Source organism: Neolamprologus multifasciatus, chromosome 3 (genome assembly GCF_963576455.1).
Source record: "Neolamprologus multifasciatus chromosome 3, fNeoMul1.2, whole genome shotgun sequence".
Lineage (NCBI taxonomy): Eukaryota > Metazoa > Chordata > Actinopteri > Cichliformes > Cichlidae > Neolamprologus > Neolamprologus multifasciatus.
This window is the reverse complement of record NC_140441.1, coordinates 30520302-30535735: the sequence shown is the minus strand read 5'-3', so window position 1 is coordinate 30535735 and position 15434 is coordinate 30520302. Positions and strand designations below refer to the sequence as shown.

At 38.4% G+C, this 15434-nt stretch overlaps 1 protein-coding gene across 4 annotated transcripts in view; it reads left to right on the top strand.

The window, feature by feature from the left end:
• arhgap36 (Rho GTPase activating protein 36) overlaps positions 1-15434 on the top strand; it is an 81747-nt gene that overhangs the window by 36101 nt on the left and 30212 nt on the right. For all 4 annotated transcript variants that reach the window (XM_085140025.1, XM_085140054.1, XM_085140045.1 and 1 more), the window contains exon 2: positions 9659-9815. In XM_085140025.1, the coding sequence (XP_084996151.1) occupies positions 9659-9815 (157 nt within the window). The remainder of the gene's footprint in view (positions 1-9658; positions 9816-15434) is intronic.

Below are 15434 nucleotides of genomic sequence, written 5' to 3'. Positions count from 1 at the left end.
GTGCAGCACGAACAGATAAAATGCTGTGTTTAGTACAGAACTGGGCATCCAAAGAACATGTTCTGTATACTCTTTTCTTGTGGATGTTTTAAATTTGAAGAAGGAAGCTGTATTAGCTTTCTACATTTTCAAACAGCCGTGAAGGAGAGTGAAATTAGTAATATAGCTTTTGCTATTATAGAGAACTTTGTGTGTTCAACCAGCCACACGCAATTCGCATACATCCATACCTGTCAGTTTGTAATGGTATTTGATATGTATATGCAGTGGATTGAATGGCTGTAATTAGTTGTTAGTGCCATACATATCTCCACAGGACGCTGAATGGATGTATAGCATGTGTTGTTTCCCAGTTAAATACAGTCAAACTCAACTGTGACCAGTGAGTTTCATCCTCATCTTTTTGACTTAACATTTTCTTTATGATATGCTCGAAACTTTTGCTTTTTGATGCTGTGGTTTATCAAATGTACTCGGTTGGGGGATTGCAAAATGCACCCTTGGGTTTAAATTTACCCTTTCGAAATGTAAGGAACTTCATAGTTTTTATAATGTTGCAAGATTACATTTGCCAGGACATTTAACAACAGAGATCTTACGTGCATGTCTTTGCATGACCACCAGATGTCTCCTACATAAATCTCTCTGGTGCTAATACACCTTCTCAAAACTGGGTCCAGCTCAGTTTCCTTTCTACTCCCTCCTAGACCTGTCCGTGGTCATTTAAAACTTGTATATCCATAAAGGCACAGTGTGAACTAAATGGTGTCAGGCTTGCTCAGGGCCCCTCCACAAGATATATCCCTGATTTAGAGAAAAATACTGTAATAACATTATATTAAGAGGTTCTCAGGGTGCACTTACACCAAGCTTGGTTGCCTTGCACTGTGCCTGAGAATACCTGTACCCCCTCTACAGTTCACCTTTTTTCATACTGAGCTTAAGTATGTGGTACCAGCTACAGCTTTAGGTTTTCTCAGGCAGGTTTAATATGTAAGGTGAAGACCCCACAATAATACAACTGAACCAGGTCTGAGAAATGTACCCAGTAATACCATAGATCAATCACACAGGACAACAGGGGGATGTCAAGCACACTCAATTAAATTAAATTTTTATTTATATAGCGCCAAATCACAAGAGCAGTCGCCTCAAGGCGCTTTATATTGTACAGTAGATCCTACAATAATAGATACAGAGAAAAACCCAACAATCGTATGACCCCCTATGAGCAAGCACTTTGGCGACAGTGGGGAGGAAAAACTCCCTTTTAACAGGAAGAAACCTCCGACAGAACCAGGTTCAGGGAGGGGCGGCCATCTGCTGCAACCGGTTGGGGAGAGAGCACTCATGCACAGTATGGTTTGAGTACACCCTTGTTTAGAATCTATAGTTGAAGAAGAACGAGAAAAATCTTTTTTTCATATGTACCAAATGTTTTTCCCTGATTGCTTTTGTGTCCCTTAATCAAAATTATGAATTGTCTGATAAAATACATATTTTCTCAACCTTGGCAGTATAAGCATCAGGATATTATGCAAAATACACAAAAAGAAAAACTGTGTTACACAGGGTCATCATTAAAGAGAGCATATACATAAAGACTGGGGCACTTTACATGAATAGAATCGGATCTTGTGTCAATTATTTCCTTTTATGTACTCTGTAAGGAAAAATATTAATGTTGCTCCACAAGGGGGTCTTTAAGGAATCATTGACCACCCTGAACATTTTCTCCTTTGTAACTTTTCCTTGGACCTGAACAGTTTGAAAATCCCTGCTGTATGTCAGCCAAAAAGTTTTTTGGGATTCAGGGAAAATCTTGCTTTTTCCGGCTGATAATTCGACCCTGTAGGGGTTTGAAATCATGGGCAATTGCAGTATATTTGTCGTAGCTTTATTAATACACATTACATTACAGTTTTACATACACTCTAGTTTTCAAGCATTCCCAGATGTTTGGTTGAACAGGGAATCAATAGTCGTCTCAGCAAATAAATAAGCAATGTTATTATGTTAATGGAAACAATTAAAATGTTCTTGTAATTCAGGAAAAATGAACCACCTCCTCACCTCCTGGTAATGAATGAGAACGAGAGGCAGTATTTATCTTTGCCTCATTTGCACAGTTTGGCCAAGAAGGTAGAAGGTGGGTGGGGGGCAGAACAAAATGCTGAGGTTAATGATGTGCACGGTGAGAAGCACCCAAGGGAGAGACGACTATACACAAAACAGCAGCGTGGGGGGGAGTGAAAAGCATCTGAGAGCTCTCACACCATGTTTATTACTGTGTTGTGTCATCAGACAGGGGGCACAACATCAGAACAAGGTTATATGACCTGCTTTTAAATGCAAACTCAAAAACAGGCCCAGTTTTAGCAGGTACTGCTTTGAACAACACGTCCTTCATTGCAGTGATCAGTGTCCTGTTTGATCTGCTGATTTGCTTCTTTCAAGCTCCGTAAGGTGTCATCTCTTATGTGCTTATCTGTCATCACGTTTCCAAGTTCTGTGAGAAGTCAGAGTTTATTTTGGTAAACATCTGGGGAAAAAATGAAAAAGCTTTTCTTTTACTGTCTAAAATCAGTAATGAGAGGTTTAGGTCATTGTATTCCACTTTCTGCTACCTTCCTGTGTGGTTTGTCTTTCATGTGGCTGCACTGCCTCATTTCCTAGTTCCTAGTATTGAAAACTCATGATTGTACAAAAAGAGAAAACCTACAGAGTGAAGGAGGGTCTTATTTTAATAGTCAACTAAGTCAACAATACTCTTTTTAAATCTTTTTTCTCCTCGTTTTCATGGTGAAATGGATTGGAAAGATTGGAAAGTAGTTACTACGATCAAATACTTTGTGTAAAATAGTCTTGAGTTTAGACTACAGTGATTTCTAGTTAGTTTTACATCAGCGAAAGTTTTGTATCACAAGAGGAAAAAGAGCACAGAGCCAGACATGACACATTTCCCACACATTATTAATGAAAATAAAATTGTATCTGTAGCCGAGTGACTCAACATTTACCAAACCATTCCTTACATCCGATTTGATGTAATCAGAACATCGTGAATAGCAGCGCTCACTTACTGATTGTAGAAACGCTGGATTGTGGTCGGTGAACATAATTGTTTTAAACATGGTTGAAGCAGAGTGAGATTGTTTAACGCTGGGGAAGCAGTAGAGCTGGGCGATATATCGAGTTTTTAAAAAATATCGATATATTTTTATACGAGATATAAGATGTGACAATATCCTTTATATCGATATAGTCTATGTTACTTGTGGAGCCGCAAGTTTGCCTCTCTTTCGTCCACTTTTATCTTTACGCAACATTACTCGGCCTCGCCTCTCCTTCACTGAACACAACTCCCCCTCCTCCCCCATCGCTTCACCTGCAGGAAGCGACAAGATGGACACGGCAAATCTCCGTTAACGAGTTACTGCGCATCGCCCCGTGCGTGGGGCTGGATGCCGTCAACGTGTTAGCTAGCTAACCACGCTAACGAGCTAACCACGCTAACGCCATGCAGCCCAGAGGCGCTGCACAGCCTAAAATCCTTTCATTTTCTCAAAAGTTTACAGCGCGCCTTATGTATGAATTCTGGTTGTGCTTGATGGCCGCGAACAGATTTTATGTGGTACACAGCGCTCAGCAATCTGTCAAAAAATGTTTTAGTACGACTTTGGTAAGCTACGGTGCTGCACCGCTTGATGGATTGTCAGAGCATTACGGCTACCGAGGAGCCTCGCGGAGTGATACGTACTGTGCTTCAACGTAATATTACTCTACTGTGTATAAGGACCATAAATGGCACCTGTTAAGAGACGTGGTTATGAAGAGGATTTCAAACTCAATGCTGTCAGTCACACAGTAGAAGTTGGGAACAGAGCAGCTGTGAAATCTGTCTTTGTTACTATGCTCAGCGTCTTTTAGTTTACATTTTGACTGCACAATTGTGAGCTTTTTGTTATGCACAAAAACAACATTGTTTTCTTTTATTTATGGAGCGTGATTATTTAATAAATGCTCATAATTTATTTTTGAGTAAATTTTATGTACATCTATGCTCTATGTTAATAAAAGTGCCTGTGTGACATCTGGGACACAGCTTTGACTAAGAACTCTCTTTTTGTTCTTACTTTATGGCTTAAAAAAAAAAAAATCGAGATATATATCTTATATCGCCGTCCAGGTAAAAAATATCGAGATATGAATTTTGGGTCATATCGCCCAGCCCTAGGAAGCAGACATGGGATCACAGCTGGTAATAACAGGGTAGATGCCAAAATGTAGCCTCCGAAGATTACAAAACATTAACTTGCAAAAGTTTGCATATTTTGGTAATATTAACCACAATGATAATCCAGATATTGGCAGCATTAAGGGCTTGAATTTAAGGCAGCTCGTCTTGGTTTTCAACTTTCACTTGGACCCACGTGAGCTGAATAACTCACATGATGTCTCACAAATGATTCATAGCTTTCCCCTGTGACTCTTAATGACTCACAGGATGACAGAGTGAGTCAGACGTTCCCAAGGCGAGATTGCCAATAGGGGTTAATACCAGGCACTCTGCATGAACTTCTAGAGTTTTTGGTAGTATTGTCCAGTCGAGAAGAAAAAGACTGGCATGGTATTCCAAACCACTGACCTTAACAGCTATGGGAGGTGCTACCGTAAAAAAACAAACAAACCAAAAAAAAAAAAAAAAAAAAGGAGAAACTCTAATGGTTACTTCTGCAACCATTCGATTTTCTTCCCAGTGAACGAATCTCAGTATGTGGTAATTTGGAATTTTTAATGACTTCTTTGAACTGTTCTTTTTCCAGGGTGGAAAGACTATACATCTTTCTGACTTTAGAAAAACAAGAATTGGTGTGCAAAAGTATTTGGGTGTATTTTATCTTTTTTATCATCTTCTTATGAGATTTGTTTTCTTTCTATGGACAATAGGTCATAGGAGATTGATTTAAAATACATACCAGCTCAAATAAATACACACACTCACTTAAATATTTTAATAAGTGGTGCTGAAGGACCTACAATGTCTTTTAACTTGTCAAGGCCAAGGCCTATAACCTTCTCATTGCTACAACTGGTAGCTTCTCTTTACTACCATAAAAATAATTTGTTTGACACTCATAGGATTGACCAATACTCGGGACGATGGAATGGTCCAAGGCCACCAAAAAGCCCAAAATACCAAAGTTTTGGCCAAAGGTGCAATACTGAGGTGCAACTTGTTAAGAGACATTTAATCAATTATTAGTCGGGATGTGAATGTATTTGGGCCTGCATCCATACATTTGAACCTGTGTAGAGAAAATCCAAAATAAATTCAAACTTGTTCACCAATTCTTGTTTATTTTATTGATTGATTGATTTAAATCATCAAAGATGTATGCTGCACAGTCATTCCACCCTGAGAAAAGAACAGCTTATATTTAAACTTCTGAGCACAACTGAAATTGTTCATGAAAGCAGAGTTTGAGATATGTTGATCCATCCTGAATGTGTGGTGAGACCGTTCAAACATCCACCACAGCAAGAGAGAAAATACACACAAGATATAGGTTTAAAAACTGCTCATGAGATATGACATTTAACTTAAATGTCATGTCTAAAGTTTGGCATTTCATACAGCAAACCATATTGCCTGTGGTATTGTTTTCCACTGAACCCTGCTGCTTTGAGTGAGTCCATGTTACCAGTTTTAGAAAATGTGGATGAGGCCTCAGCGCTCTTTTGTGGGCAACTTTCATCATTCATCATTTCACTTTCACCACAGCCTATTTGTCTGGTTGTGTTTAGCATTAAGAGCAAAGTAATTTTGTTCAATCACGCTGTGCAGTCTGCATTTAGTCATGAGAAAATCATGCACATGTGGATTTGTTTCCACACTCACATAGTGCACAGCGAGACCTTCAGAGAATGAAAAGGAAAAGATAACAAGACTGAACTAAGCGAGAAGACAAGAAATAACACAACTGTGAGAAGTGTGAAGTCATACTTACTAAATATTTTTATGTATTAAAGGTTGTCATAAATGTTTATATCAACCTATTATACGAGCCTTGAACTTGACCTTCGGGTACAAAGAACCACTTTATGGCACTTTAATTTTAATCTGCTATCTATATCCTGATAGCGGTTAACATTTGACCACCACAAGCAGCTGTTTCTTGGACACATGTACAAATGTCTGTTGTGATTTAACCACAATTCTCATGTTAGCTGTTGTTTATAACTGTTTGTAAAACCTTATTCAATTCAATTCAATTCAATTTTATTTATATAGCGCCAAATCACAACAAAAGTTGCCTCAAGGCGCTTCATAGATACAGAGAAAAACCCAACAATCATATGACCCCCTATGAGCAAGCACTTTGGTGACAGTGGGAAGGAAAAACTCCCTTTTAACAGGAAGAAACCTCCGGCAGAACCAGGCTCAGGGAGGGGCGGCCATCTGCTGCGACCGGTTGGGGTGAGAGAAGGACGACAGGATAAAAGACATGCTGTGGATGAGAGACAGAGGTTAATAACAGATATGATTCAATGCAGAGAGGTCTCACTAGTCCAACTGGCATGCATCAGCAGAATGCTAGTGTTTTATGGGAACAATTAAAATCCATAAACATAATATTAGTGGTCTTTTTCTGGACTCTAAAATAAAAAGTGGGTTGGGTCTACTAGCCATTTCATTTGGGACTAGCTCATGAGCGCCATCTGCTACACCCTGAACTGCAGCCAGTTTCTTTAGACTGCTGTGGAGTTATTAGTACAAGTTCTCTCCTACAACTAATTTCACAGCAGTTGGTGACGTAATCACAACCTTTAATCTTTTGATTTGTGTTGCTGAACAAAACTATTCTTATATACAAAACAATCCAAATTTGGAGGTCAGGGAGGATGAGGGTGTGGACGACGACTAGGTCATCTCAACTTTGATGCTATGTTCCGGCTTTTCACAAAGTTTCATGAAGTTCAGCTTTAGTTTGGGAGTTGACCGACAGTTTGTCAATTTTTTTTAGAATAATCAGTAATAATAATAATAATCAATAATCAGCAGAGAAACATATTGTCACTAAATATGATCCTATTAGTTAATAGTTTTTCAGTATAAAGTTCTTCTCTTCTACATTTCTTGTCATATTTTACTTTTTCCTTGCTAATTGTATCTGACACCTGTGGAGAATATTATTTCATCCAAAGTACTGTAAATGTTTATTGAATACAATGCATAGTCAAAGTCTAAAGGAGCGGGGTGTTTAGATCTTTTTGGCTTAGGACCTTCTTCTCATGTTTCGGATCTCTATTAGTTTTTAACAAAGAGACGTTTCCCTACAAACTTCCCATGCGGTTTCATTTAACCACACGCCACAAGAATTTGAGGCACAAAGATGTAAAGTTATCCCATCTGGATGTAATTTTTACAAACTAAAAGATTACAGAAGTTGGCACAATCCTCCAACCAGAGTGGGGAACCTAACCCCAATGTGGTGAACCAGAACAACCATTGGCATCGTGGCAAACAGAGGTGGTTTGAAGTCACCTCAGATCATAGAAGTAAATCAACGAGTTGCTAAAGACGACAGTACAGTTTGGACGTATTGGTTACTTGATTTGCACAGTTCCTATATGCTTGGGCTCTCCGAAAAGTCGCACAGCATGCATATATTAGAAACACATGTTTGTCTGACAGGGTGAACGGGTTGTGGAGCACAGACTTAAGATCTGGAATGTGATTGTCTGCTTCTTATTAACCTGCGGCCTCTTCATCCCTCCATCAAACACTCCCCCCATTACCCCTCCGCACTTCCTCTCAATATTCACCTGATATTGTTTTTCCTGTTTTCTTAGCATCTCTTAAAATCTCTTGATTCTACCATTCTTCTTCTATTCTCCATCTCCATCCTTATTTATTAGCTCTGTGATTTAGCTCCTTGCCCTCCTACCTGCTGCTCGGTGAGAATCTAGTAAAAGTTAAACCGTGTTGAGGTTAAAATTGAATGTTCTCCACATTTCCAAAGAGAAACTGAGATCAGCCCTAACACTTACAATGCCTTCAAAAGACTTTAAGCTAATGCTTATTGGATCTGTGACTGTGTCTCAACCACTGAAATGTTTACCACAGCAAAGAAGTACTTCTCAAACACGTTGGGCCTTCAAGTAAACTAAGGAGCATGAGAATATATAGTGTGTGTACAGTGATACGTTACAATGTATACCATCTATGACTTTGTGTTTAAACTGTGCAGTTCAATCTTACCACCTTACAGAGATAGTAGCATTTTAATATTTTGGGCTTCAAACTGATGTCACAATGGACAAAAAAGCCTTACTTACATTAAATAATACAGGTTAAGTTTAGGGAAAAAATCACAAAAATGTGAAAACTGCGAAACTTGCTTTGGGATGGATTTAGATGTTTCCCTCCAAGTTACATAAAAAATGTAAAATTCCCACCTTGAAAAAGTTTGAAATTGCTAGGACATTGATAGTGTGGTGAGTTTTTGAATAATCTTTCAGAAGATAAATATTTAAATGAGGAATGGTGAAAATTCATTTTTAAAAGCAGATTTGATTTCTCTGTTGTCCATTCAAGATCAGGTCCTGTTTGTACACTGTTGTATAATCTTAATATTTTCCAGCTTTAGCCAGTGCTCGCTATGAAGATGTTTGGCAGCCTGCTAGAGAATTAAGGGGGTATCTAGGCTCTAAGCAAAGATAGATTTAAAGAAATCGGAATACCTTTTGATTAATAACATTTTATCAATATGAGATACAGTAAAGCAGACTAATCCGGAGTTGCAGTTGGTAATAGTTACTTCTTATAGTACTTCCATTTATTGATGCACCAATATTATTAGCATGTTGCCTTCAAGCAGAAAAAAGCTGAAAATGTTTGTAGATTGAACCTTACTAAGTAAAACAGTAGAAATCCTTGATACAATGTTTTTAATTTCCTTTGTTTTGCTTTTTCTTTTTTATATGAGTTAGAAAGGGTCATTCTTCGAAATTACTAAAGTTGAGTTATTTTTTTTAATCAAGCAGTTTTATACCATGATTGGCCCCAATAACCCTCATAAACAGGCTCATCTAGAGCCACAGAAGACTTAGTATAAAATGTGCAATGTAATTTAGGTTTGTTGTTATGACAAATGCAGGCTTCCTGTGTTAAACTTGTGGATTTCCCCCTTTTTTAAAAGGTCAGGTTGTGTCTGCAGAGATTTAATGAGCTTTTACTGTGCAAAGATCTCAAGGTCAACAGACAAAAAGGGCATCACAATAGGTTTTTGTAATAAAAGGCTAAGAATAAAAATAAATACAGGCTTAAGACTAGTGAAAACAAATGAACACACCGAACTTTTTGATGAGAAACATGGTCTCTTTCTTTATCTTGTTACACAGTGAGAAAAGCATAGCACATAAATGTGTGCTTACTCACAGCTGAATTCTCTGTTTTTGCTTTTGAAGATTTTTTTTTTTGCCTTTAAGTAGTTGATGGTTGGTTGGCAATGGTCAGAGATTGCATGTCAGTGGAGATTTGTGTTTTGTTTTTTTAGTTTGAAGACCATCTGGTACCCGTTGATTAATGGCTTGTGTTTCTATAGGTATTTTTGTGTCCTCTGTATCCTTTAACCATCTATTTTCTCTGCAGGGGGATCACACGTGGGCCACCATGTTGGGACAGAGCGTGCGGTTACAGCCAGTTCCCATCCAGAGCCTATCGGAGCTGGAGCGAGCCAGGTTACAGGAAGTCGCTTTGTACCACCTGGAGGAGAGGGACCTGGACTTCAAGATCAGCATCCCTAAAGGTAAGGGGGAAGGACAGAGATGGTGTTTCTAAAGGATCTGATGGTGGTTGAGTGTAAACTGATTTCTTAACTGGATTCCTCAATATTTTCCAAAGTACTTCCATTAATTTTTAGCACTCATATACTACCTTTATTGATTTGGAGGCTCAAATATTCAAGACTTTAAAAAAAAAAGTTTAAGGCATACATATTTGATCTTTACCCCAAAGAATTTGGACTGATGGAATCTGGGACTAAACAAAAATGGGTGTCATGGGAGTTGAACCTTTGTCTTCCATATCATCCTGAGAACTGGCCTATTCATTTATGTCCTCTGTAATGGGAATTTGTTTTTAGTCTGTATCTTCTGACTTATTTGAACTACCCTACTAACTCCTGAGGCACTAAACAGAGGACATCCTGGGCTTTATATTAATATGTCATGTGTTTGGGTGGCTTCTTTTAGCTCCAAAGAGGCAGGAAATCATAAATAAAGTTAAATAGGAATATTCTTTTGTCCTTGGTTCTCAGGAGGATATAAAAGTCTTGAGGATTATCCTTCTTAGTCACATCTACCTCCTTATTACCTTGGTTTCATAGTATTAGGATTTACTGGTTTTGAGGCATCAAAAGGATTTGGTTTGATTTTTTAAATAAAAAAGCAGCATTATTTGAGTTAAAAGACACCCTTCGTTACATTGACCATCATGGAAGGATAACCTGTAATTTCTGGGTTTCAAGGCTGCCAAGTCCTACACCGGCTTACATTTTATTGGTTTACTGAAAATGGGCGACTTTAGAAAGGCTAAACTATAAATAGTAAATAAGTTACTTAAGTAATTGTGAAACATAACAAATAACCCCAATCTGAGAGAAAATCAGTTTCCTCTGACACATAATTGAGAATGCTGTTAAGTCACATGCGAAAGTAATTGTTTGGAAATGGGCCTAAACTTTGTGTAACTTGCAAAGACTTGTGATAGCCAGAGTTCAAGTGTTGCCAGAGTATTTTTTGTGTTTCTGTTGATTTCTGAAATAGCATTTAAGTTGCAAATCAGTTTTTAAATTTGGCACAATCCCCTATAGGGAAGGCAAGGAGGTAAAGGTTTAAAAACATGAAAAAATGCTATGTCCGGCCATTAAATTCATAGGGACAGGGCATGATAGTTACTCCATTACAATAGCTTCCCAGAATAGTGAAACTGATGAAGGACAACTTTGTTTTTGTGACCATTGCTGCCAATTTAATGCAGTTAAATTTCATTAGTCAGTCTTGGTGGTGAGGCGGATTGGTCTCCTTGAGGTTTGAGAATAAAAGTTCACGATGACCTGGTGAGTATGGCGCCAGTTTGGTTAGCCACACTCAGCCAAACTTAGACTGAACTGCCCTAAAGCAAAAACAACAACTCAGTCTGCGAGGGGAGCCATAACAGCCTGTCTGTGAATCTGAGGAATGAGCATAAAGCAGGAAGACATTAAGGATCATCGGGAACGGAATCCAGGGTGTCAGATTGATAAGGAAGGGGAAAGGGAGGCATGGTGATTTCTGTTAATTGACTCTTTATCTCAAATAGCATTGGATAGGGTCATGATTTGTCTTTTTTCCCACCGCTAGGGGTGATGATATGAGATAGCTGGGTATTATTCACTTCTTAAACCACCGACCAGTACTGCTGTTTCCAAGTCATAGTCTAGCTGGTATTGTTTTGTTTTTGATTTTAAACTTGTGCAGCTGTCCTGGTGTGAGTCATTATGGCAAAATGTGCTATGGGAGACACCTGTTGCAGCAGGAACTCCCACAATTGTGGTTGAATTGTTGAATGTTAATAACTTGATTTATGCAGTAGTGTTGCATACACACTGCTTTTACAGGGGTGTAGGTTTTCCAGATATGGCTATTTAGTTTTCGTGTAACAATGTAAAAATGGTGACCGATGAAGCATAGGTTCAAATGTCAGCACATTAACAGGGGTTGTAACCTGTGCGTTGTTCCACCAAGTATGTGGCTAGAGACTTGGCACACATGTGTACACCTTATGGGTTACTTGTAATTTAATGAATTAGCTCTTCCAAACTATACATGACTATTTGATATTTGTGCATGTATATTTCCATTTTCACTTTCACACGATTTCGTTCCCCGCCCTCATTTATACCTCATCCTCTTCCTTGACTCAAACTTCCTCTCCTGAACTGACCCACAAAAACACGCATAAATATTTTTTTAAAGAAGCCAGCTAACCAACAATAAAAGCTGGTTATAAGCTAACATTAGCTAACGCTAGCTAACATTACCTAAAATTATGCCAGCTAACGTTAGGCTCGAGTAGCTTAAAAATCACACTTTACCTCTTATAAAAAGTTACATTCTCACATTGCATCAGTTTATTGAGTGAGTATCCGGATACAATAAGGTTTGATCTATTTCAAAGAAAGTTTCACCAGTGCTGACTAAAAGCAGCTAACAGTAACAAAAACAACAGCTAACAGCAGCTCTTAGCAAGAGAAAAGTTAGCAACTCACGTCAGTATCGCTGTCATCAGACAGAACAAAAAAGACATGGACACAAATTGTTGACTAATGGAAAAATTAGACTGACAGGCTATACTTACTTACAGAGGAAGGTGCCCACTGTGTCAAGGGTTATGGACTTGAATTGGGAGGAGTAAGAAAACCAAAATACAGTGCAATCTGCTGTACACTGACATATACTGTTGATATTTTACAAACTGTATCTGAACTGAAGTGTAAAGGTGGTGGTGAAGGAGACAAAGTGATATAGCAGTGTTTCATGTAGTTTTAATTAATTCTGCCACACTGAGTTGCCCAAATTCAGGCTTTGGTGGTGCTTGGTTTTCTTAGTCTTACATCAGACCTACATGTAAATCTTGTGTACCCTTTTGAACTCTGAAGGACTCAATCCATCTAATAAAGTGGGCTAGATTCACTAATAAACTGCAAATTCCTCCCACACCTCACAGACTTCAGACCAGGAGGTTTCCTCTTGTGTTTATTGAGGCTGGTAGGGTCAGTGAGGTCAGGAGGATCACTGGGGCTGATGCTGAGGAAATATGGAAATATTCAACTGGTGTCTTTGTATGATCAGGATCTGTTGGTGGCTTTTCGCCTGTGAGACCAGCTGGTAAGTAAGCCTCTTTTCTCAGACTCAGAAGCTCTCTCCCATACTACTGTTCTCTTGCAGGGTTATTAACCCTTCGACCTCCTCAACTTTGACCATGTCGCTGATTGAGGCTGGGTATACTTAAGATTTCAAATAAACAGTGGAGCTCAATTATATCAAGGGCTTACAATTCCCCTTGAGTATAAAATTTACAATTGGGATACGACCACTTTACTTCTGCAACTTTTCACAATGCATGCATGCACCAAAATGGGCCTACAAGCCCTTGTGGAGATTTTTTGTAAACAAAATTCCTGTGTTAATGAAAAAAAAAGAAGTGTAATTTAATTCACCTTAATTTCATGCCTAAAATTATCCAAAGCACGAGTGGGGAATTCATTTTTCCAATGGCCCACATAAGAAGCTTGGACTGTTGTAGAGAGCCGCACTTATCTGAGCGGCCCTCCACAACAGTCCCAGTTTCTTACAACATAATAGGAGGAACTATTTAACTATTTACAATCCACGCATGAATACATGGGGAAAAACATTCTCCCATTTTCTGCGTCGTTTAAAGTCCCATGAGGTTTTTATAGGTTCCACTACATGAGACCTTCTAAATTAGCTGCTTTAACTTGAGCATATTTAAATAAAACAATACCTGCATTGCCCTTTTTACCTGCAGGTTTTATACTGGCCTCATGTTCTAGCTGTGATTCAATCTTCACATAAACGATGGATGTGGCTGCCTGTACATTGCCATAAATGTCAATTCTGTGGTTGCCAAAACAAACCTAGCTGCACAGAAATATAGACAAAATCATCTCCAGCCTCCTCGCCCTTCATCTCAGTAAACTTTCTCAGTGAGTTTATGGTCTCAGTTGTTAGTTTAAAGTCTTATTTAATAAAATATTTGTTCATTTAGTAAATTGTGGTCACTATTACAATGAAATAGAGGAAAAACAGGATACGCAAACAGGCACATCTAACGATAACCAAATGGCTAACCCTTGGTTGGTCAGATTCAAAAATGCCCAGCATGAGATTTTCTGTCAGGATCTCTTTATTCATCAGGAGACATCAAGTGGCCATCTTTTAAAGTCTATTGACTGCATTGGAGAACTGGTAACACCAGCTGCACTATCTTTTAATATTCACTTAACAAATAAATATGCTCAAATATATGATGTATGATTTCTTTTCTCTAAATGGATCGGATTGAATGTTTAAAGTTTGCTAGGTGTCAGTTTTCTTTTCTCATTAAATTTGCTGGTCCCCGCTGCAGCTCAACAGATTCAAAGTGTGTCTTCTAAGCTGTATTTTTTTTTGTTTTCCTCACTCATTGTTTGTAGCGGTGACAACATAAGGAGAGAGGAGCCCAGCACTGGACAGAAACGTTCAAGATGTCTGTGGATGTTTAAACTTTCTGCATTTGACTGATCTACAAAGTTCAGGACCTTTTGTTGGAGGTCTTTAGATGTTTAAATCAGCTTTAAAAGTTTCGAACGTGTGGGTGTTTTGGTTGTTCACTGAAGTATCTGGGTATCTGTACATACAAGGCTTTGTTTGAAGGTCTAGTCGCTCGCTAGATGTCCACTTTTCTGGATGTCTGACAAACATCTGAAGCATCCAAAACAAACTCAAAGTCTATTTCTTTCAGCAGCTCTTTCGGATTTTCACACATGTCCAAAATAAGTATGTGTGGTGGAATTTAGTGTGAAGATGCCCTGGAAACTTCTGACTTCAGGCAACACATATTGTGATTACCCTTGTAAAAAGAGGACATTTTTAGCTATGTTTAGCACAAGATTAAGCATCTGTAAGTGAACTTCTACGTCAATGTTTTGCACTAATATAATGGAAATTTGTCCAGTAACCTTTTAATGATGTTATGACATAAAACGCTACTTTTGCTCATCTAATGTTATCATTGTTGCTCAGTGGGATCTTGTTTGGTCTGTCCAATGCTCTGTTACAAATTTATTGGCTTCTCGCATTACTTAAAGTCTCACAAGAGAGGAACCTTCGTAACGCATATGTTACCCATGTTGTGAGTCACGTTTTATGCCCTTACAATGTAAATACACTTTAGAGTGAACACTTGTTTTGATATTAATGCTCCAAGAAAATCTACTTTTAGCAGATAATGTTTCTAATGTATGACACATCCTGTGAGACTCCCCGTGCTCCGTGCTTTTGGGAAATCTTGTTCTTCTTTCTTGTTCATATGTGTGTTTGTCCCATCAGGTCAGGGTTCAATTAAACAGTAACGTTAATGGGAAAGATGACTAATTCACTTTATACCGTCTGTTTTCTTACTTGTTTTTGTCCCCCCCCCCCTCCCACCCCCCGTGGTGATCACTACTATCATGGTAGATGTCCTTAGCATATGTGATTTTAATGCTCCAACATAAACTTCACAAATATCCCACGTTGATGAAATAAACTTTAAATGCCTTGTGCTCCTGAAAAAAAGCTGGCTTTGATTTAGTGATGTTGTAAACAGCAGACTCACTAAC